Here is a 23,933-nt window from a genome sequence, read left to right as displayed (position 1 = left end):
GTCTAATAGTCTTCCAAGTAAACTGTGCAAAAGGTGGGAGCATGCATGCATTATTTCAGGAAGGAGACTGTAAAGGAAAGGACAGATGTTTAAGGCTGGAAGACGCCTGCAGAGATGTTCCTGAGAACCTTCAGCCTGCTGGGCACTGACGACGGGAATGTTCCGCACCCGCCCTGGTCAGCACAGGAGCCACCAGACGCATGTGCCTAACAAACAACTCTTATTTTCATTTATTTAACTTTAAGTGGCCACCCATGGCCAGTGGCTCCCGTATTAGCAAGCCCAGGTCTTGGGAAACCATAAAGAAATCCAATTGGTTGCACTATTTCCACCCCTTTCCTACCCTGATGCTCCTCAGCTCTTTTGAAGACAGAAACTTACAAAACGCTAGTCAGTTAACACTGGATACACGGCTAGATGGGAAAACTGGGAAAAGCGTCAGAGCTCAGAGCCTGACAGTCATAACATAGGGCTACTGGGAGAAGCCCCCCCGCCAGAGACAGCCTTCAGCAGGGCTGCTGGGAGCACTGTCAGCAGACGGCCCTCAGCTGGCTCGTGGTCATCTGGGACCCCAGTCACGCCTCCTTTCAGAGGCAGCCCATACACAATGACTAGCTGATGACCATAAAGGCCCAGTCCCTTTGCCCCAACTCTGGCCAACTCTGAAGGGCCATCCCAGGTCCGGAGAACCCCGTGAGATAGGCTGGGGCCGTTGCTGGAACACCTCGCAGCCCACTTCTCACCGTGCCCCCTCCTGCTTCTGCCCCCCCTCTCCCCAAGGTGAGGATCTCAAGGGGATACCCTAAAAATAATCACGTAGTTCGATTTACAGGAACCCAGTCTGTGACAGCCGGTGCTAGAGTGGCTTCAAGATGCTAAAACGGGAGTTTGGAGCTGGATCACCCACCCGGCTGACAACAGCACACGACACCGGTGGCAGAGGGGAGACAGAGCACAAGGCGGCAAGGTGGGAGCTAAGTGGGAGGGCGCACCATGAAAGGGAACGCACTGGACAGTAGCTGGTGCTGGAGATCTAGGGGGGAATAGCACTGATACGGCCGGTCGAGTTGTGGGTTTTACTAAACTTCGTTGACACCTCTGGAAAAAAACGCAAAAGCTGAGAAAACACTTAAAAACTAAACGTGGAAGCCAGAGAACATCCTCCACGGCGTCCAAAGAAGCTGCAGTCTCTTGCCTCGGGACAGAAGGCTGAGGCCTGACTCTGATAGGGAAAGAATGGCCTCCTGGCAGCTGACAGGGGGACATGAAGCTTCAAAATCTTGAATCCTTAGATTCCCTTGAACCTGCTGAGCCTGCAGAAGTGGCTACTTCTTCCTACAGAGAGCAAGAACTCCCTGCTGCGTGAGTCCTCTGCCCTGCAAGCCACGCCCACGCCCCCACTAGGGCATCCCACCCTGGGGGGCTCAGGGCTATGTGGTGGGAAGGCCACGAGGAAGCCTGTGAGTTTGACGTGGCCTTCTCCCCCCACGAGGTACAAAGGGAAACATCCAGCATCCTGAGAGGAACTGCAGGCACAGATATCATCCCTAAAAGTCGACAGGACCAGGGACGGTCTCCATCCACTTCGCCAACCTGGGCCCTGCAACCACCAGGCGGACCCTCGGGGAGGACGACGAGGAGCCACAAGAAACACACACAAGCGGGAAGCCCCAGCTCGGCCTCCGCGCGGGATGGCTTCCTCTGAGAGATCAGATCCACACGGCCTCAGGCGCACGGCGCGTGGACACAGACTTAGCCAGTCTGCTCTTCTCCACGTCTCTCCCTAAAGAAGACCACACGCTTCCACGCGGAACAGACCGTGGCAACGCTCCGGCCGGCTGTTACGGCAATCCGGCTCAAGGCGGGACATCTGCACGTGCAGCACGGCACACGAGCCCACCCGGCAGTGCCACGGTGCCCATCGGACCCAACGGGGGACACGTGGCTGGTGTGCGGGCGTCCCCGGGAAGACCCACGCCCTGTGCAGACCGAGGGGCCAGCGCTCTCGGCACAACCTCCGGGAGCCCGACAGCCTGGGGCAGGCCTGCACCTCCCAGCAGAGGACACACCGATGAGTCCTGTCCGTCACCTCACCTGGGAGAAGCGGGACAGCCTGGGGCAGGCCTGCACCTTCCACACCTGGGATCCTAGGATGGCCGCTCCGACCCCAACAGCAGGCGACACACCAGGTAGCAGCCGTGCGGGGTCCGGGTGACGGGGGCTAAGGGGTCCCACGGCCGGTCCCGCAGCCCAGAGGCCCCACAGCCCAAGAGCCCCCCAGGAAGGGCACAGGTGCTGTGGAGCGGGACTGGCCGCTCTCCCAGGGCTCCTCCCCTCCTCTCCCCTTCCCTAACGTGACCACCCCAAGAGGATGGCCTAAGATAAATCTCTGTCCAAGCCCTTATCCTCTAAGCATATCCTTTGGGCAAATGTACACAAATATCCCTTAACCGGTTGAGATTTTAAGCCTTTCAACCACACTCCCAGCAACTGACGCTTATTTAATGACACTTCCTGTAACAGACACCTCCTTAGATCCTCCTCAAGCGCCCGGTCGGGCAATCACGTTCACACACGCCTCTGGCACGTGCATCCGTCCCCACAGCGTGCAACAGGGGCCCTGGACCCGCTTGTGCGCCAGGTTCGTTAGAGGCGCTCGTGTCGGTTCCCAGACCTGACAAACCTGTACCTACTGTCATCACCTCCGTCAACAATTCACGCGATAATCAAGCGGAATGACACCCAATAGTTGTTTATGTATGAAGACTTGTTTATCTGGATGCTTCAGAGAGATGCTATAAACGTTAAAAAACCACCATCATATCAGGTGTCAGAAAACAGTTCTAATATACCAGAAAGTCGTATTTAAATTGCTTCATTAAAAATAAGGAATCGAGGGGCGCCTGGGTGGCTGTTGGTTAAGCGTCCGACTTGATTTCGGCTCAGGCCACGATCTCAGGGTCATGAGATCAAGTCCTGAGCCCTGTGTCCGGGTCTGCACTGGGTGTGGAGCCGACTTAAGAGCTTTTTCTCTCCCTCTCCCTCTGCCTCTCTGCCCCACGCATGCTCTCCCCTCCCACCCCCCAAAAAAATTGAAATAAAAAATCAAGAAACAAGAAATCAGGATGGCTGCATGAGGGTGTGGTTTCCATGAGAAAGCCGGCACGAACTCCACAGTCAGCCACTCTAAAGACAGAGTGTGGCTCTGCCCCAAAAGACTGGCTTTCAATGGAGATGTGTACCAGGCACGTCCGAAGAGTAGTGACGAGAAACGAGATATTATCCAACTTAATGCTCAAAATGTACAGGCTTCTTTTAAGTTCATTTATTTATACTGAGAGATGGAGCAAGGGAGCATGTGTGCATCAGCAGGGGAGGAGCAGAGAGAGAGGGAGAGAGAGAATCCCAAGCAGGCTCCACGCGCTCAGCACAGAGCCCCATGTGGGGCTCGATCTCGCAAACCAGGAGATCGAGACCTGTGCAGAAATCAAGAGTCAGACGCCCAACTGACCGAGCCACCCAGGTGCCCCCAGATTTACAGACTACTTTAAACTCACTTCCTTATTGGTACAAAAAATACACTTGACAAAAAAGAAAGTGACTTAATATAGGCGAAAACAAGTTTCTAAGATGTTGCCAAGAATATTAATCCCCAAAACGGAGCATCCCAAGACACCAAAAAGCCATGCTGGAAATGAGATTTTACTATAAAGAAGTGCTTTAAGTTTAGCTGCTAAGGTAATTTCCTGAGTACCCACAACAAAGAATTCTCCAAAATAACAGAGAAACCGAGCTCTTAACCATTTGCTGCTTCAACCACAGAGGTAATGTAATAACACAAACGCTTCTGCAACACACAAACTTTCCCAGAAAGGGGCCGGGCTTCGCAGGCCTCGGTCACCACGTAACCCTGTCGCCGTAGCACAGAAGCAGCCGCAGACCACGTGGGAATGGACGGGCAGGCCCGTGTTCCAACAAAGCTTTATCTCCGGGGCAGGTGGTGGACCACAGTTTGCTGCCCTCTGTTGTCATGTAACAACAACAAAACAAACCCCCTGGTGAGTTAACATTCTACAGCACGAGGAATAAAGTAAAGCCACTTACCTGGCCGAGAAACTCGTGCAGATGCACCTGCAAATATTCTGGTGGAAGGGCAGGGATGTTCAGAGAGGCCTGTGACAGTGGGGGAACCGAGTGGGTGAGTGAGGGCTCGGACTCTGCTATCAGAGCACTCGATTGACCTCTGTTCATTGCATTCTGTTCCTGAACCTCAGAATCCCTTCTGCCTGAGTCGGCTAATCTCAGAAGTTCAACTCTCGATTCAATGTGCGATAATTCTGGTTTCACAGGATCCATCCTCTGGGAGGCAGTCGATGCTATCTGGAGAGCTCCGTTTATCTCCTCTTTTCCTCTAGTGGACGTAAAGTGCTTCGTGAGGGCGGCCCAGAGTCCGTCAATCCACGGCTCAACCACAAGTTCTAAACTGGATTGTGGTAACAAAAAAGGAAAAAATACAAAAAGGCCTAAGTTCTCCACTTAAATGTGCAATACTAGGGCAACGGCAGTCTATTTGGCTGAGCACTATGAAGCGGTCAAAAACACTAGACATAACAATGATTCGGAATACAAAATACACTTGAGATCGAGTTAAAAACAACACTATTTTGTGTTTGTCGGCACTTCAGCCACAAACAATGTCAGAACGGAAATGAAGCCATTTTAGTAATAGGTAAGAGGAATGGGATTGCTCTTAACTTTCTATAGTTGGCGATATTTATTTTAAGCAGCTGTGATTTTAAACAGGCATGCTAAATTCCGAGGTTAACAGAACTCCCCCCAAATCCAAGTCCACTCTAATATCACATGACAATCACATAGATCAAATGCAACTTCACTTTTTCACCTAATTTACTGACGATTTTTTCCCCCTAGAGATTAGAATATCACCACGAAATCACTCCAGATTAATGCTATTTTGACTAAGTATAAATAATTCAAATCTTCAACCGGTTCTGGATATTTTTGATAAAATCTGCAGCAAGTCTGAACATAAAGGAAAAAACTAATAATCCTTTAGGAAAGTTGAGTGAATCATAGGTAGGCCTTAAAATGTGGTAGTGTATTTGCCAATAAACAAAGTAGAGTAGGCCCACAGTAACATCTCATATATTTCCTGAATTGAGAAACTTTAAGAAGAATGGATGGGTAAGAAACAGTGGATTGGAACCCTGGAAATAACCTCCTTCTCATTTTTAGTCACAACTCAAAGGACATATCAATTAAATTCTAATTCATAAAGTTAAATGACAAGAGAAGACACATTCCAGGCCTCTGTCTTCATAGGACTCTGGCTATAAGCTCATTAGATTCACTAGATGCTCACAGCTCAAAATTTGGTTCCACGCTCCACAGCCACCCCTCCGAGCCTTTGGCAAAGCAAGTACCTAAAACTCTGAGTTCCACGACGGCCGCTCCATTGAACCCGCCATTCTCAAGGCTCAGAGATATTAAGACGATGACACTGTCGCGGGAGAGCTAATGTTCGTGGAGTACTGACTACGTGGCAGACGTTCTTCTAAGAGGACAGCCTGTGTCAGTTCGTCCAGTCCTCCCCAAAACTTTCCACAACACACACTATTATTCTCTAGTTCACACAGGGAGAGATGGTAGCACGAGAGGGGGAAGTAACGCGACCAAAGTTTCACGGTCACTAGAGGCGGTGGATAGTTCCGGATCTGGACGCAGGGATTTGGACCCCACGCTGCATCCCAAACCCATCGATGTGGTGACGGGTACACTAAGCCAGGATTCCTTCTTGAAAACAATTTTAGACGAGGGTAAGTTCAAGTAAGGTGGTTAGGTTAAAAGTTTCAGAGATGCAGGTTAATACACTTAAGAATTTTGATTTTTTTTTTTTTAACGTTTATTTATTTTTGAGAGAGAGAGAGACAGAGCATGAACAGGGGAGGGGCAGATAGAGAGGCAGACACAGAAACTGAAATAGGCTCCAGGCTCTGAGTGGTCAGCACGGAGCCCGACGCGGGGCTCAAACTCATGGACCGTGAGATCATCACCTGAGCCGAAGTCGGACGCTCAACCGACCAAGCCACCCAGGCACCCCAAGAATTTTAACACTCCATCCAGTAAATGCACAGGGAAACAATGCCCCTGACAAGACGTAAAATATGGGCTCAGGGAAAGGCCCAATGGGTTCTAGAAGAAGTTAGCAAGTAAACGACTCTTATGAGACAAACAATGGGAGGTAACAGGATTCTGACAAAAAACCCACCAAAAAAAAAAAAAAAATCAATATAAAGGAACAAAACTAAAAGGTGAAGACACAAGGCAACACGGTCGAGCTCTGTCACAACTAAGAACGTGTGTGCTGAGATCTGGAAGCGTCCACAGCATCGCAGCTGCAGGCAATGATGGAGGGAGCAGACCCGAAGGGTGGGTTACGTGGAGCCACACTCGTGCGAGGTGGCGCTGTGCAGAAAAGCAAGACATTTGCTGACTTTGTCATTATTCATAAAGAAAGATCAAGTGAGTAGGAATTTAATACACGCACCGAGTAGGAAAAAGCAAGCGGGTATGCTGTAATCTGGCTAAAACGGCCAAAGGCTAAGTGATAAACTAAGGTGGAGCACGACATCTAGAAGACCTTTGAACAGACACATGAAGAGGATTTGAGAGGCCGCACATGCCGTGAAATACTGAACTGTAAAAACGAGAATAATCTAATGGAAGCAGGAATTCTATTTCTGGCCGGCATGGTGGCAAATGGCCATTAAGATGGCGAGGGAGAGAGCCCAGGCACCCAGAGTGCCGGGAAGGCCTCTGGTCTGTGTTCTCCGCTGGTGGCGCGTGGCCTGCCGGGCGCCCTCCACGTGAGGACCTGCACGCAGTCACCCCTGTGCGCGCGGCAGAGAAGCAAGCGCACGTGCCATCAAAGTTCCTAAAAAAAAATGTGGACTTTCGCAAAGACCTACACGCTTCAAGATAAAGGTAACGCGCTGGGGCGGTTTTTCAAATTTCTTCCGGTAGCAGCTACTGAGATGGGCGAGGCACTTAAAGTCAACAGAATACGTACATCAAGCTCCGGCTGATCTCTGGCCCTAGAGCTAAAAAAGCTAAGGAAATGAAAATACCACTTTCAAAATAAAAGCTTCAGTGCTAAATCAAAAGTCATCACATTTTAGAACCTCACAGACTTTCATCAAGTACCAGTAGGGGCTGAGCGGCAACCACACAGTCTGTCCTTACCCCACGCAGTCATCTGCGTGTCCAGTGGCGTAGAAATGCTGGGCACCGAGTTCCTGAAGTCGCTTATCGATGATTTTCCCGCCATTACAGAAGTAGGTGTATTCTGAATCGCCCAGCCCTAGGAGCCCAAACGGGTTGTTAGTGCACCGTAAGATTTAAAGAAGGTACATAGAACAGATACATAGAGTATTTAAAACAACATTCTACATGCTGATTAACGAATAAAGTATAGCTTCACGTTTTCTGAGGTTTTCCTTGAGTAACACTAAGCATGCAAATGATCGTTTTCTATCTTACCATGTTAAAGTATCAGATGCATCGAAACACAAACAAGTACTTCTTGGCCACTGTTAACAAAAATATGTTCATGTGTTTGTTTACGCGAATCTGTAAAAATGTGGAAACCTTAGGGGCGCCTGGGTGGCTCAGTCGGTTGAGTGTCCGACTTTGGCTCTAGTCATGATCTCATGATTCATGGGTTCGAGCCCAGGGTCAGGCTCCATGTTGACAGCTCAGAGCCTGGAGCCTACTTTGGATTCTGTGTCTCCCTCCCTCTCTGTCCCTCCCCTGCTCTCTGTCTCTCTCAAAAATAAACATTAAAAAAAAAATTTTAATGTGGAAGGAAACCTTAAAACGAGAATTAGATACATTAAAAAAAAAAAAAAAAACCGTAACATCTGTCTTTGCAGATTTTTCTGATCTAGTGAGAGGTCTGCAAACTGCAGCCTGTGAGCCAAATAAATACCATTCGCTGTCTTTCTTCACATAAAGTGCTGGAACACAGCCAAGTCCATCTGTGCACGTAGTGTTCATGGCAGCTATCAAGCCACAACAGCAGAGGGAAGTAGTTGTTATAAAGAACACATGGTCCACAAAGCCCAAAATATTTAGCAGCTGGTCCTTTACTGATTTCACTGACCTCTAATCTAGAGCAGAGACAGGTAATATATAATCACTTGCCATGTTTCTGTGTGAGGTGAATTAGGAACTGCTTCTGTGTCTCCTGGTAAGAAAATGGACTAACATTTTCATACTTGGTTAAAAATTTAAAATTAAAATGGTCAATTTCTCACTTAATCATCTCCATGTACCTTCCCAACAAGAACATGGGAGCTTTTGGAGGGAGGGGGGCATAAACAGACTAAGAATGACCGGAAAGGTTGGGATGGGCTTCAGTCTATACTTTTTTTCAAGGAATTTTTTTAACGCAACATGTGTTCATTCTTGAAAAGAAATCAGAAAAACTTGAATGAAAACATGTAAGTACTCTAAACCCCCCTCTTATTTGAATAAGTTCTGTAAGACAGAACCTAGTCAGCATCATAACCTCAAATTTCTGATCAGTCACTTAGCATAATCCATCCTTACCAGATACCCTCCCCAAAATAATTCTCAAAGAGCATTCAAAGAACAATACAGATCACAAGCCAGGAATATGGGCTCTGAATTCTCTCTCTGGTGTCCTATCTTGCTGAGCTGGTCTTTCTGATTCTTTATCTTAGTTTTTTAACCTATACTTCACAGAAACTTAGATGCCAGTGTTTCCCAACCTGGGATACATATTAGAATCACCTGGGAGCTTTTAAAAACCACTGATGCCAGGGCCCCACCTCCAAGCAATTAAGTTAGAGTCACTGGAGATGGGCCCGGGTAACAGATTTCAAGGAAAACTCCCCTGGCTGTTCCTAATATGTGGCCGAGATTAGAAATCATACTAGGGGAGTGACTCCTAGGGAAATCAGATCGACCTGGGAGCCTGTTTTTAAAAAAAACAAAAAAACACACAAAAAACAATAAAACAGCATTTAAAGTTGCTCCTTCAGGGATTCCTTTTATTTTTAACCAAGTTTGGGATGGAGACTAGCCGCTGATAGTCAGAAAATGTCCCCTGGCCCCAGAGAGGCGCTGCTGTGGGGTGAAGCCAGGGGACACATTTGCAGAACACAGCACAGTATTTACACTTACGTGTTTTACACACTTCTATAAAAAACAAACAAAAACAAGACCTCTACAGCTACACACCACGGTTTTGAAGGATACATCCAGATACCAGAAATCAAACCTGTAATAACTGAGGAGAGTCAGAACCAAAACACAGTCCGTACCCAGTAATCCATACCGCAGGTGAGCAAAGAAATCCACTGGCAGCGCCTTGTCCTGGATTTTCTTGACGAACTTGCGAGCGGTGTCGGGTGGGTCTCCCGTGCCCGTGGTAGAAACGACAACGACGAGAGGCGCCGTTTCGGTTTTCAGATCGTACTAGAAGACAAGCAGGCACGTCAGGGATCTACAGCTGTATGTAGTTTCGACTTAACGCATCGGCCATGCAACCGACTTAGTCTCTATCCTGAACCGGTCACCTGTACTGCGCGTTGTTTAACGGCAGAGAGGGTGCGGGGCACGGTCACTCTGGGAAGGTGCACATCCCACTCCTCAGACACCAGGGAGCCTGGCTAAGTCCTCACTCCCTCAGGTCTCCGGAGGGCTGGGGATAGCGTCAGCGGTAAGCCCAGATCGTCCGCGTTTCTGTGTCTTACAGATCAGGTTTCTTCATCCTAATTCTCACCTAAATTTAAATATTCCAAGAAGAGCACTTCACCATCTCTATCATGACTCCAGAGCTCTACTGAGCATGCGGATCCAAGCTGCTTCTGAGGAATTCACTCATTTCTCAGGCGGACACAAGGATCTGAGCGAACGTTTTTCCAGGTGACTCAATGCTTACAGGACGCGGCGCAAATCGTGTATTAAACTTCTACAGTCTGTTAAAGTAACTCCACCTTGAAAAGGACGACCACGACCTAGGAAGTAGAAAGCTATCTGTTTGAACTTGGATCAGGAACAGCTGGAGAAGTCCATCAGCTGGGACCGCACACGTGACTAACAAGGCACTAAAACACTCACCGAATTTTCAAGTAGCCGCTGATTTGGGTGGTGAGGCGACCCTAGGGGCCAAATCCGGGCCAGTCACACGGTGCGGACAAGTCTGTTTTTGTTCCTATTCTATCATGTGGCATCCGCTACGCCAACTCTGAAGTAACCACAGGATTACAGAACCTGCTGATTGGCGGTGTCCTCCAGGATGCTCCCTGCCGGCTCACCTTGGCCCTCACACACGAAGGAACCAGGTGGCTCTCCTATGAGCAGAGTTTATAATTCAAGCGTGCTGCCGACAGTCTAGTCTTCTGAACCAGAGATGTGGGAAAGGACAGAGGAGCTTATGAACTTGAGTGTACCGGCAGGGTAACTTTTAAAATACTAAGCTAAATTTGACTCATGAGTGGCTGGTACATCATCTTGTGCTGGTATAAAAAGCTGTCAGTTGCTATGAACCGGACTGTATAAAACAGTAAAACTGCAGGACTCAATCCCACAAACTGAGAGAAGAATGTACATGTGTTATGATCTCACATAACCTAAAGTATGAACTTCTGCAGAGACTGAACGTAAAAATAAGCAGTCCTTGACCTAAAGAAGCCAAATCTTCTCTAGATCCTTCCACTTCGACTTTAAATTTTATTCCACAGAACAATTACGTGGTCCTTGGGGCGCCTGGGCGGCTCAGTCGGTTGAGCATCCAACTTCAGCTCAGGTCATGATCTCGCTGTTAGTGAGTTCGAGTCCCGCAGAGGCTCTGCGCTGACAGCTCGAAGCCTGGAGCTGCTTCGGATTCTGTGTCTCTGTCTCTCTCTCTGCCCTCCCCCGCTCCACACACCTCCCCACCGCCACTGGCTTTGTGCACGAGCCCATGCGCTTGCTCTTTCCCAAAAATAAATAAACTTGAAAAAGATTCCATGGCCCTTCATTTGCAGGAACTCTGACATGAATGCCAAGTCTTTATTTTGAGACATGGGATTTGTGAGTTGGAAAGCACACACGTGCACGCAAACACGTCTCATTCGTTGGCAAAGCCACCCCAAGAACCAAGAAAACCAAGGCAAGCATTACGACTTCTGCTTACGGTTAATAGTTACTTGCTTCGATTTGGGGGACAGTTTAGTCTAATTCAAACATACACTTATATGCTTAAAAAAAAATGGCAGAAATCTTACAACACAGTTGATAAAATAAATTTCTGAACGTGGTGGGGGAGAAAAGGATTATGGTGGCATTCAGCACCTTGCTTTGCTGTTTAACATTCCCTCCCAACCAAAATATTGCAGGCACAAAACACACGATAAAAACCACATGAGAAACCACTTACCTTATCTGACTCACTGATACAGTGAAGATCTGCAGAAAATCCATGCACAAATGCTTTTTCACAGATCTCCTCTGCTATGGCCTTTGCTTGTCCCTGCTGCGTAGCATAGAGCAGCAAAAACCTCCTCATCACTTTGAGGCATATGCTTCCCCTGTAACAATTACACTGAAAAAAGAAAAAAAAAGAGAAAACAGAAAAAAGGGATTTTCTTTTTAATTAAGTAGTACACCACAGGCATTAATTCTCCCTCACAATCTTTTTTAAGTCTCCACCAATATCCACACATACGAAAGAGACTTCTCTAGATCTGTTAGCATTAATTCTCAGTGAGTCTTAAAAAGAGAGAATTCATTTAACCACGAGTCAAGCTTTAAGTTCAAGGCTCGGAAATCAGTTTCTGGGGTCAGGCTACTTGGGCTTGAATCCAGGGTCCATCATTCAAAACGAGAGAACTTCAGGCAAGCTTTTCAACTGATCTGTGCCTCGGCTCCCTCACCCTTACAATGGGGACAATTGTACCCACCTGACAAAGATGTGCTAGCTGCAAAGACTTGAACAACAGCTGAGACACGGCAGTGTTCACTACGTCTTAGATATTTTTATTTTAAAAAAACTTAAATGGTCGCCTAGGTGGCTCAGTCGGTTAAGTATCTGACTTCAGCTCAGGTCACGATCTCACCGTGCCCAAGGCTGGGCTCTGTGCTGATGGCTTGGAGCCTGGAGCCCGTTTCAGATTCTGCCTCCCTCTCTGTCTCTGCCGTGCTCTCTCAAAAATAAACAAACGTTAAAAAAAAATTAAAAATAAAATTCCAATGAAAGTTTAGGATTCTGTTCCTACATGATCCTAACGCCGAATAAACTGATCAAAGTACTGAAGGTAATCTACATACTCTGCTTTATGGTTTAATTCAATATCAAACATATGTGGGCGCACAGGTAGATACACTTACATATGTACAAAGAGAAAATATTTCCAATCCACTCAAGCTAGTTTATATGTTTTCCTGGAAAAGAAAACCAGGAGTAAAATAAGGAACACTCACAGGCTCATCCAGTATCTAAAACTGGGGAATTGTTAACTTGTGGGGACAGATGTCACCAAATCAAATCTTGGCTCTTCCAGAATGAACCATCAGCAGGTTTATGCTCCTCTGACCAGTTACGTCCAAGGATAAATTAAGCCACGAAAGACATGAAAAGAATTGGGTTAGATAACATGTCTAGAATCATGGGCTGTTTAGAATCATGGAATGTCCATAGGGAACATAGCCTGGTACAGAGCAGGTGCTCGATACATTGAACGAATGAACGCATAAGTACTGTAAGGATAATACACATTTGGACTCGGTGAGAATTGTGGGAATGCAGCGAGAGAGATGGAAATTGTCACCGCTTATCACTATAGCTTGGGCCCTCGAGCACTTCCTAGGCGCCAGGCACAGCCCCCGGCGCTGCAGAGGATGAACCTCTCGGGTCCACCAACACTTATAAAGCAGGTGCCGCGGCCCCGCGTTTCTCAGAGGCGGATCCCCGGCAACCACAGGCGCAGCAGTAGCAAGGGAGCCAGACCCCGCCTGCCGGCCGGGGCTGTGCTCCAAACATTCTCGAGTCCCCTCGCCCCCAGCCTAGAGAAGTGTTCGGAACAGAGACGCCCACGGGAGGGACCCACGCCGTGGGTCAACGCCGCCAGTGGGGCCGGCTCCCGGAAGGCGGCCGCAGTCCCCCGAGCACCGGCCTCCGGGCAGCCCGCCTTCCGCTCTCCGCCCTGCGGGGCCGAGCTCCTGACCGACCCGCGAGCGCCCAGCCCGGCCGGGGGAGGGACGTGGGGGCGCAGAAGCCGCTGCCCTTGCCCACCCTGGGGCGCGTCCCCCAGGCTCGAGCAGGACGGGTTGCTCTCTTAGGAAAACAGCCACCGCCAGGCGCTCACCTAAGGGTGACCGGCCGGAGACCCACGGGGAGAGCGGGCGCCTGCGCACTCTTGTCAGCGCCGGGGACCAATGAGCTCGGGAAGGAACTGTGCCAGTCACAGGGCTCCGGACGCGGGGCGTGGCCTCCGTCCCCGCGCATGCGCCCGCTGCCCGGCGCTTTGGAAGGCGCGTACGGAGGCCCACGAGGCTCCAGGGTCCTCGCCGCTGCACGACCTCCCGCGGTGTGAGCGCAGTAGATGTCCCAGCGTGGTAGGTGTCCCGGCCCGGCGTGCATGGGCCCGCGGCATAGCTGAGCTGTCGGTACTTCCCGGGCCCCTCCGCTGCTCTCCAGCCGCCGCCACCTCCCTCCCGGTGCTTTATCGAAGGTCCGCTAGACGTCGGGTTTGGGGACGCCCGGCGGGGTTCCTTTCATTCCAAGGAGGACCGGGTCCCCGGGGCGCCCCGTCCCCTCTGGCGCGCGCACTTCTGTTCCCAAATCTCACACGGGGTGTTTAGATCTGGACGGACCGCCCACCTTCTTCCTTTACACGCCCGCCTCCTTTATCTTCTTTTAAATCCTACATTTTCCCTCTTTGCCAAGCTAGATCCTTTTCTTCCTTACCACTGGCCAGGTCTTTACTCCGAGCAGAAACCAACGCCTCAGGGCTTCTTAAACGTGGTTTTGACCTTCGTTTTGCGTGGACCTATACGAATTTTGGCCATTTTTAACCCGTTGCTCCTTTTGAGTCAGTTTAACCAAACGCAGTGCCTTCCGTCGACCCAACACGTAACATGTAGGAGGCGTGTTTCGGATCTGGACTGCCCGAGGGGAATCCCAGCACCGCCACTTACTGTGTCCAGCTTGGAAGCTGGACAGAAAACCGAGGGCATCGGTTTCCTCGACTATAAAATGACACCAGAAGTACTTCATTCATTGAGCTGTTGTGAGGGCTAAGCTCTAGGGGGCACAACATTGCATAGAAACCATAGCGATTATCATCGTTGGGTGCCAGCCACGTTTCTAAGCTGTGGGATGCTGCGACTGATCTCGGGGTGCTTGTGTTTCAGTGGGAAACTTTTGTGTGTCGTTTCTTATGAGTACTCATCCTCAGTTTCAGAAGCATTCATGTTGTTGAGCGAGTCACGTTCTCAGTATGTTTGACCGTGTTTTCTTTATTTTCTTTAGTTACAAGTCAAGAGGAGTTGAGAATCTGATGGCATGGCTTTGATTACCTTGCGGAGGAACCTTTACCATTTATCCGATTTTCGGATACATGGAGCGCTGGCCGCTCTGAAAAATCACCCCGTAAACCATGTTTGCAAGATGGTCAAGGGGCGTCTGTGTCCGTGGTTCCCTTCGCTACAACCCGAGCCTTGCAGGGTCAGGTTCCATCATGCCTGTTGTAAAAAGTTCCACTCGGACAACGGAGACGCCCTGCATCCACTTGGTGAGCCAGTGTTCTCTCAAGCACATGATTGGGCTGGGCCTGAACAAAATCCTAAAAGCCTGGATGAACAGATGTTTTACGGGAGACTCAACGACTTGGATTCCTCAGAAGACGTGTTACGTTTTATAGGCACGCTGCAACCTTTGCCTGATAGCCTGGCAGCAGGAGCCTTGCAACGGATCTGTGAAGTGGAAAAAAAAGATGGCAATCACAGGCTGCCAAAAGGAATACTAGAGAATGGTGTCTTTCAAGCTTTATGCGTTCGGTTTGAGCAGGAATCCCCGAGTCTGTCGGACACTGCTTTGGTGACTGCTTTGCAAGCTCTGAGTCTGTTGTACGTGGACCCTCAGAGTAACTTGTTACTAAACCTGGTGGCAGAAAGCCGCCATCGTGTCAAAAGAGGCGGCCTGGAAGTCCGCAGTCTCTGTATCCTTGGGGAAAGTCTGATTAGACTGCAGGGTCCAGGCGGTGAGACACTAGAACTGATTATATATCAGCTGCAAGGGGAAAAATTGGAAACATTTGCCCCTGAGGATATTGTGGCCCTTTATAGAATACTGCAGGCATGTGCGGAAAAAGTGGACCGACACCAAGCGTTTCTAAACAAGATAAACAGCTTTTCCCTGTCGGTCGTTTCCAACTTGAGTCCTACGCTGATGAGTCAAATGCTCACTGCCCTAGTGGCTCTTGATCAAACTCAAGCACTTCCTCTGGTTATAAAATTGGGAAAATACGCTGTGAGGCATATCCCTCATTTTACTCATGAAGAGCTCAGAAAAGTCCTGGAGGCTTTCATATACTTTGGGCACAATGACCGATTTTTTACAACAGCCCTGGAGCAACACGTGGCCTCACTGTGTCTCACTTTGGATCCTGAGGTCATCAGCACAGTCATGGAGTACTGCAGCAGGAAACGGATTCTTTCAAAACCCATCTTCGATGCAGTGGCGGAAACTTTTGTTGGCCAGTCAGAGAAATTTTCACCTCGTCAGGTTTCCGAGTTAATTGAACCGTTTGGAAAACTCAATTATTTGCCACCGAACGCCTCTGCTTTATTTAGAAAGCTAGAAAACCTGTTACTCACTCGTTTCGATTATTTTCCACCCAAAACGTTATTGAAAATTCTCCATTCGTGTTCACTCGTCGAATGCCATCCGGTCAACTTTATGGCAAAAATATTCAGCCCTTATTTTCTTCAGCAGCTGCAAGGTGAGTTGGTTATAACTTGGAGAGTGGAAAAATTAACCCTTGAATGCGTGCGTGATGTTTTCAAGTCGCACATCTACCTCTTAGCCTGAGCCGTGCGGTGCCTTTGATTTCTCTCCCATAATAACCTAAAGAAGACGTGAAGTTTCAGATGCCAGTGTAAATACGGAGTTAAAGAATGATGGACACTGCACAGAGAAAACCATTCCGGGTGCACGGACTGCTGAACTGAGTCTCGCGGGGACATGGTGTGGCATGGGTGATAGTCATGCCAATATGTCAGAAGCCACAACAGCAACTGTAGACTCCCCTGTTCAGAAAGGGTGTGGGTCATCTTCAAGGCCACCCAAGTAACATCAGATGTCTGTCTCCACTGCTAAAGGAAATTCTAATTTTAACATATCTGTTGACTTTTCATTATAGCTTGAATTCCTCAGAAGTTCAAATGAGATAGCATCAGGGTACCTGGGGAGCTCATTCAGTTGAGCATCCGACTGTTAACTTCGGCTGAGGTCATGATCTCACGGTTTGTGAGTTCGAACCCCGCATCGGGCTCTGTGCTGACAGCTCAGAGCCTGGAGCCTGCTTTGGATTCTGTGTCTCCCTCTCTCTGCCCCTCCCCTTCTCATGCTCTCTCTCTTTCTCTCAAATAAAACTTAAAACAAAAAAGTTTAAATGAGATGGCATTTGATGGCAAGGCAGAAGGCATGGTTAACTCTGACAAGTTCTTCCCCGAGTGCCATTTATTTTATTTATTAAAAAAAAATTGTTTAATGTTTATTTATTTCTGAGACAGAGACAGAGCATGAGTCGGGGAGGGGCAGAGAGAGAGGGAGGCACAGAATCCGAAGCAGGCTCCGGGCTCCGAGCTGTCAGCACAGAGCCCGATGCAGGCTCGAACCCACAGACCGCGAGATCATGACCTGAGCCGCCGTCGGACACTCAACGGACTGAGCCACCCAGACACCCCTCCCGAGTGCCATTTAATAGTACGTTACTTCCAGAGTGGTTAGTGTACATCGTCCATTCGTGATGTTCCTTCACAAACCAAATTCAAACTTACCTACAACTGGAATGCTTCTCGTTTCAGGGGAAGAATCGTCCGTGGACAGACTGAGCCTCGCACAGCTGACCCAACTGTTCCTAACCTCGGTGCTAGAATGCCCTTTCTATAAGGTAAAAGCAGGGGTCCTCTTAACCTTATTTCCCTGTGGGGGCGGCTTTCTTTTGTGTCTCCCTCCCCATCTTTTAAGTTTTTCCTCTTTTGATCTGTCTCAGTAACCTCATCAGAAAGCAGAGCTTTCATTCATTCCAACTTACTTTCCCACTAGGTAGCCTTCTCTTTGATAAATTGGCCCCATACCTGTTCTCTTGTGTTGGAAGTACCCATTTCCAGTTGCGTAAGGTTTCTTGGAAGGTTCTGTGGGGTGCTGCAGGCACATGAGTCAGAGCGTCCTGGATGCGCTCTGAGGGCCTCGAAAGGCTTGCACTCCCCACAGCTGTTAGATAGTAAAGGTGAGTCCCTCATTCGGTTAGGCCTGAGCAAATCCTAAACTGTTTCAAGTACATTTCTACGCCAAGCCAGAAGTTTCACTCTCACCTGATAGGTGGAGTTGGTGCTTCCTGTCTAGTACCCCGGAGATTCGTTCTTGTAACTTAATCCAGCACCTTGTTTAAGATCACACATGGCCTCTCCAGACTTGCTCATCCCTCCCTAGACTGAATCACATTTAAGACTAGCTCATTTTCAGGGCGCCTGGGTGGCTCAGTCGGTTGAGCATCCGACTCTTGATTTTGGTTCAGGTCATGATCTCCCAGTTTGTGAGTTCGAGCCCCACATTATTGGGCTCTGCGCTGACAGCGTGAAACCTGCTTGGGATTCTCTCTCTCCACCCCACTACTGCTCATGAGCACAGGCTCTCTCTCTCTCAAACCAAACATTAAAAAAAAAAAAAAAAAGGCAGCTCATTTTAGATTAAGAAGGAAGAATGGAAAGGCACTCCTATTTTCTTCTTTAAAACAGCTTCAACAGGGACTCCTGGCTGGCTCAGTCAGTAGAGCATAGGACTCTTGATCTCAGCGTTGTGAGTTCAAGCCCCATGTTGGGCGTGGACCCTACTTAAAAAAACAAAACAGCTTTAACAGTAGTGAGGCACAGAAAAGTAAATGCTACTTACCTCAGCTTCCTTCCATCCCTGAAGGAGTGGTGTTAGCAGTTTTATGTACAAAGGTGCACAAATACATGAACACTCCTGTTTCTCTCTTTCCTTGGAACGGGGCTCTTCCGAGGACAGTTGGCTCTAATATGCCCAGTCTACCATGGACGTTCCTCGAGGGCAATGCATGAAGATTAAGTGCATTCTTTTTGTTTTTCAATCTAGAGACTAGACTGCGGACTAGATTCTGGACTACTGGCAGATGTGTTTCCCCTGATAGTTGGAGATGTCCCTTTACCTATCATTTCTGTTGCCGAGCGTGGTTAGTCCCTTGAATCATTGTCATTTGACTCCGTGGAAAAGTGCCGTGTCACATGTTTAAATTGCATCTTAACGAGCTGAGCATATTTTCACAATGCTAATTGGTCGATTTGCTGTGAATTACCTCATTACCTCCTGACTCAGATTCCTATTGGTTGTCTTTTTTCTTTCTCTTTTTTTTTTTTTGTCCTAGAACACATTGTGAGATAGAGATATTAGCTCCTATGTATGTTGCACATACTTGGTCCTAGTTTTTGTTCTTCATTTGGGGGAGGGGGGCTTGTAGCTTAATATTGTTTATGATCTCTGTTTGCTCGACAGAAATTTTCAAGTTGTCTATAGTCAAATGTGTCCATCTTTTATGGTTTCTGGGTTTCCTCTCTCTAGAATATTTTACCACTCCTAAGGTAATACACATATTTTACTAAATTTTTAAAAATGCTCCTTTCCCTTACTGTATTTATAGCACTTTAACCCACCTGGAATTTATGGCCGTCCTCAACATGTGCTAGAACTTTCACTTGGTTATTTTCTGGATGGATTACCGGCTGTACCATTTATTACGTAGCTCTCCTTCTCCTGGTAAATTGAAATGTCACCCTTATCACATTGTCCTCTGTTAAAAACATGAGTGTCCTTAAGGCCCTTAAAGCAATTCTAAGAGTTCCAAAGAGATGTTTCTTGAGCTGCAAGAGCACTGTTGTTTCCTCCCTTCCTCCCTCCCTCTCTTCCTTCCTTTCTTTCTTTCTATGACCACGGACTACTTTTAAAACACATTTAGGAGCGCCCGGGTGGCTCAGTTGGTTAAGCGTCCAACTTTGGCTCAGGTCATGATCTCATGGTTCGTGAGTTCGAGCCCCGCATCGGGCTCTGTGCTGACAGCTCAGAGCCTGGAGCCTGCTTCGGATTCTGTGTCTCCCTCTCTCTCTGCCCCTCCCCCCTCATGCTCTGTCTCTGTCTCTCAAAAATAAATAAATGTTAAAAAAAACCCCACACATTTAAAAGATCTATCGAACTATTGGATTTGAGCTATCGCAAGAATATTTTTCTGTTGTCATTTTGAGGAAGGTATTTGTCCTTAATCTGGAAAAGTATCCTGCTTATAGAGTAATATTGATCAGACTTATTCGCAGGTAACCTTGTTTTATTTTCTGGTCTTGGATCATATCTTCCTTTCTCATGTTTAAACATACAATTTTCAGGGTCGGAAACTTCTTCCTAAATATCAAGTGAGGTCATTTCTTACTCCGTGCTGTTCTCTGGAGACGCCCGTGGATTTTCAGCTTTACAAATCTGTGAGGATTGGACTGATTGACCTTCTGGGTGCAAGAATGTATTTTGCTTCAAAAGTGTTAACGCCCTATTGTTATACAATAGGTAAGTACTTGGGAGTCTCCTTTACCAGGCTCAGCTTGCTGTCCTCTTTGGGAATATGCAGGACTTCTCAGCCACTGGAAGGTCAGGAAATATAAAACGGAGTTGACCCTTCCCGGAAGGCAAATTGGAACCGTGGGCCGTGGAGTCCAGATGCGTGGGGGGAGTCCCACCTGTTAGCCACGTGGTAGGGGAATGTCTTTGGGCAGAGTAATCTCTTTCCGCTTGCTCCTTTTCTGTAAAATGAGAGTACGAAGAATAGTGACCCAGACTTGCTTAAGCACTAAGTGAGTGATACCCAGAGCATAGCAGGTGCTGGGTCATCATTAGCCAGTATAATTGCTGTGCCACTCTAGGTCAGTGCTGTCCGACGCCCTAGCCAGGAGTACCTGTGACTACTTAAATTTACGTTAGTTAAAGTTTAAAAACCAACCAAAGTTCAGTTCCTTGGTTGCCCTGGCCACATGTCAAGGGCTCAGAACCACAGGTGGCTGGTGGCAGGCATGCTGGAACAGCAAAGGCGCAAACATGTGATCACGGCGGAAAGTTCTGTTGGGTGGGGCTGACGGGAGAGTTCACGTCCTTCTGCCCTTAACAGTGTTTTAAATGAATGACTACAAGAAAATCAGCTCCGAGGAGGTAGTGTTTTATAGGCTTCAGGACGTCGTAGCTCACTTCCCTCCTCCTTTAGGGGCTCTTTTCACAAAGAGAATAGCAGGACATCAGAGGGGAGGAAGTGGGGGTCGGCCGTGCCCAGCGACCACAGAGTGGAGTGCAGGAGGCTTTGCCTACCCTGGAGACTCTGGGAGATTCCGTGATGAAAGTTGCGACTTGTATAGGCCACAGTCTGGCTTTGCTTCCTGTCTGGGGTGAAGGGTTCCCAATACTCACCTCAAGGAGAGAGAGGAAGTACGTGCAGTTCTTATCACACCCGGCACCTTGATTTAGTGGCTGAGCCTTCTGAAATTAAGGCTGACTTGGTTGATGGTAGAGCTGGTTAAGTTAAAATTCTCACCATGGTCTGGTGTGGTCATTTCTTCGCAGCCTCCAGCGCAGCTGGTAAATTGCAGTGTGGGAGAATTCAGAACAGAAGGAGGAGGAGGGGGGCGCCTGGGTGGCGCAGTCGGTTAAGCGTCCGACTTCAGCCAGGTCACGATCGCGCGGTCTGTGAGTTCGAGCCCCGCGTCAGGCTCTGGGCTGATGGCTCGGAGCCTGGAGCCTGTTTCCGATTCTGTGTCTCCCTCTCTCTCTGCCCCTCCCCCGTTCATGCTCTGTCTCTCTCTCTGTCCCAAAAATAAATAAAAAAAAAATAAATAAATAAAAAAAAAAAAAAAGAAGGAGGAGGAGGAAAGGAACGTAGTGTTTGTGAGGGTATCACACCGAGAATGTTTCCTTTCTTCTCTCACCAGATGTGGAAATTAAATTAGACGAAGAAGGATTAGTATTGCCATTTACGATTGATGAAGATGTGCATAAAAGGTAAAGAAAGCTGGTGCGGTTTTTATGTTACAAAACTTGTCGGGATTAATAATCGATGGTGTTTTCTTTTTTTTTTTTAATGTTTACTATTTTTGACAGAGAGACAGGGCATGAGCAGGGGAGGGGCAGAGAGAGAGGGAGACACAGAATCTGAAGCAGGCTCCAAGCTCTGAGCTGTCAGCACAGAGCCTGACGCGGGCTCAGACTCACCGCGTATCATGAACTGAGCCAAAGTCGGAGGCTCAACCGACTGAGCCACCCAGGCGCCCCCTCGATGGTATTTTCTTTAGAAGGTGGGAAAACAGGAGTGGCTCAGTGGGTTAAGCATCCGACTCTTGATTTTGGCTCAGGTCATGATCTCACAGTTCCTGGGTTCAAGCCCCACACTGAGCTCTTTGCTGTCAGTGCAAAGCCTACTTGGGACTGTCTCTCTCTCTCCCTCTCTCTCTGTCCCGCCCCCCCCCCCCAAATAAATAAATAAAGCATTAAAAACATGGTAGGAAAATAGACATGTTTCTAGAAGTAAAGACACTACTGAACAGCATCCCAATTTTGGAAATTCCTTGTAACAGAAACATTAATATTAATAAGATTGCTTTCTCAGCATATTAAAGAATGGCACACTCATGATTTATGTGAAAATAACATTGACACACAGGAATAGCCGAATCCCAAATAAACACTTTCCACGAAAAATGTATAAATATTTTGGATTGTTTTAAGAACTAAGTTTCTCCGTCCGATTTTTCAGGTTAGCACTATGCATTGATGATCCAAAAAGATTTTCTCTGAATAGCAGACACTTACTGGGAAAGGAAGCTATTAAACAGAGACACCTGCGCCTGCTTGGTTATCAGGTTGTTCAGGTAGGCATTCACCCGTTTTCTTCTCCCCCAAAGCAACTTCTAGTTTAGATGTGCTTTCTCCAGAGGGCTAGGTGGTCTGGCAGCCCAGTGGACCACGCATCTTACATCTAGTTTAAAGGCCAACTTTGAGCATTATTTTCCCAGTTAAAAAAAAAAAAAAAATCCCTGTATTTATATTTTGAAATACAGAATATTCAGACCCACGGTTTTCTCAAGTGCGGCATCCGTATACCCTTTCTAAGCTATACTAACCTCTGCTTCTAGGATTACTGAATTATTAGGGCACCCGTTTTGCTTTAATGTCCCTCTGATTGAATGAACAGAAATAGCCAAGATGACCCCGTTAAAACCAGGATCATCATCGTACTTTTAAGCTTTAGCCCTTATTTGTGTTTGTCTTGTCGATCTCTTAGCGAGGCTGTCTGTGCGGAGTCAGCAGCGAATGTTCATGGAGCTTCCCAGACTGTGTGTTCCCAGTCTGCTGGTCTGCTCTCTGCTGTCCCATCTGCTTACTTTTTTCCACTCCATAGTTTACCTACATCCCCAGATTAACGCTCCTGAAACTGACATGCCTGTGTGTGTTGAGAAACCTTTACTGTTCCTTTACTGCTTACTAGATGAAGTGGAAACCCCTCTGCATCTGGGCATCCAAGACCCCCCACGGTCGGCCCGTGCTCAGGGGTCTCTTCCGCACCCCTGCCCCCCTCCGCTCTCTTGCCTCTCTCCCTTTGGCCCCGCTGCTTCCCGCAGAGGACTGGTCTCGCCACTCTGCGCATCCAAATTCTGGCTCGGGCTCCCCTTCCGCCCTGACCCGAAATGTGAGCCTCTCTCCACGCGAGACGCCCGTTCTCTCTGCGTGTTCTGCGGCTTGTTTGCTGAGTCGCACTGGGTGCCGGGCACCCTCGCAAGCACTGGGGAGACCCGCCGAGCAGCTGTGAGCTCTGCCCTCCAGGAGCCGTGGCGGAGGGTTCGAGGGACCGAAACACCAGGGTGACTTCAGAACACGACGGATTGTGTGATGTATTCTATTTCCCTCCCTTTACAGATCCCCTATTACGAGATTGAGATGCTAAAATCAAGAGTTGAATTGGTGGAATATTTGCAGAGAAAACTATTTCCTCACAACGTGGGCGTTCGTTGGTAACAAGAAGGAATACTGGCTTCAGGACTCGGTGAACCAACTTGTGTTTTCTTGGGACTCAGTACAAAGAAGGATGTAAAAGGATGGAAGTTGTGAGTTGGCCGTGATCCGGCAAGGGTCTGTGGTTTTCCTTATACCGTGTATACGCTCACCAGTGGTAAATTTAAAATAAATTTTTATTTTTATTTTTATTTAATACTAGTATTATACTTTTATACACAAAGCAATTGATCAAGTACAATAAAGAAATGTAATGAGTATTATTTTTGTTTTGTATTTTAGAGAGGGCGTGTGTGTGTGTGCATGCAGGAAGGGGTAAGGGGCAGTGGGAGAGAGAATCCCAGGCAGGCTCCACACCCAGCATGAAGCCCGACTCCGGGCTCTATCCTGTGACCCTGGGATCATGACCTGAGCCAAAATCAAGACGCTGACGCTCAACTGACTCAGGCATCCCAGGTGTGCTTATTTTTAAATCTTTGTTTTGCAATAGCCGCTAACTGAAAATATTTTCTTTCAAGATCTTTGTTAACACTTGTAACAAATATAAGGACGAAAGTTTGTCTCCTGT

The 23,933-nt window shown here is 48.0% G+C and overlaps 2 protein-coding genes across 5 annotated transcripts in view; one reads left to right on the top strand and one right to left on the bottom strand.

Moving 5' to 3' along the window:
• MTRR (5-methyltetrahydrofolate-homocysteine methyltransferase reductase) overlaps positions 1-13,509 on the bottom strand; it is a 32,599-nt gene extending 19,090 nt beyond the window's left edge. The window contains exons 1-5 of one of the 3 annotated variants that reach the window (XM_060634348.3): positions 13,395-13,509; positions 11,468-11,632; positions 9,369-9,522; positions 7,264-7,381; positions 4,105-4,483 (exon numbers count right to left, since the gene is read on the bottom strand). In XM_060634348.3, coding sequence (XP_060490331.2) covers positions 4,105-4,483; positions 7,264-7,381; positions 9,369-9,522; positions 11,468-11,596 — 780 coding nt within the window. In that variant the 5' untranslated portion in view covers positions 11,597-11,632; positions 13,395-13,509. Of the gene's footprint in view, positions 1-4,104; positions 4,484-7,263; positions 7,382-9,368; positions 9,523-11,467; positions 11,633-12,417; positions 12,441-13,394 lie in introns of those variants that run through there. The other 2 variants (XM_060634346.3, XM_060634347.3) reach the window with 2 other exon arrangements.
• Positions 13,510-13,526: 17 nt separating this feature from the next.
• Positions 13,527-23,933, top strand: FASTKD3 (FAST kinase domains 3). 2 transcript variants are annotated; one of them, XM_060634349.3, is made up of 7 exons: positions 13,530-13,644; positions 14,561-16,031; positions 17,119-17,204; positions 19,708-19,882; positions 21,289-21,358; positions 22,110-22,224; positions 23,270-23,933. In XM_060634349.3, exons 2-7 carry the CDS (start codon positions 14,594-14,596, stop codon positions 23,366-23,368), a joined length of 1,983 nt encoding a protein of 660 aa, XP_060490332.3. In that variant the 5' UTR covers positions 13,530-13,644; positions 14,561-14,593; the 3' UTR covers positions 23,369-23,933. The 2 variants fall into 2 exon arrangements, with proteins under 2 accessions (XP_078300430.2, XP_060490332.3); XM_078444304.2 differs by lacking the exons at positions 21,289-21,358; positions 22,110-22,224; positions 23,270-23,933 and adding an exon at positions 20,924-21,212 and having other exon boundaries at positions 13,527-13,644.

This window comes from Panthera onca, chromosome A1 (genome assembly GCF_046562875.1).
Source record: "Panthera onca isolate mPanOnc1 chromosome A1, mPanOnc1 haplotype 2, whole genome shotgun sequence".
NCBI lineage: Eukaryota > Metazoa > Chordata > Mammalia > Carnivora > Felidae > Panthera > Panthera onca.
The sequence above is the reverse complement of the archived record's forward strand: the minus strand, read 5'-3'. Positions and strand labels throughout refer to the sequence as shown.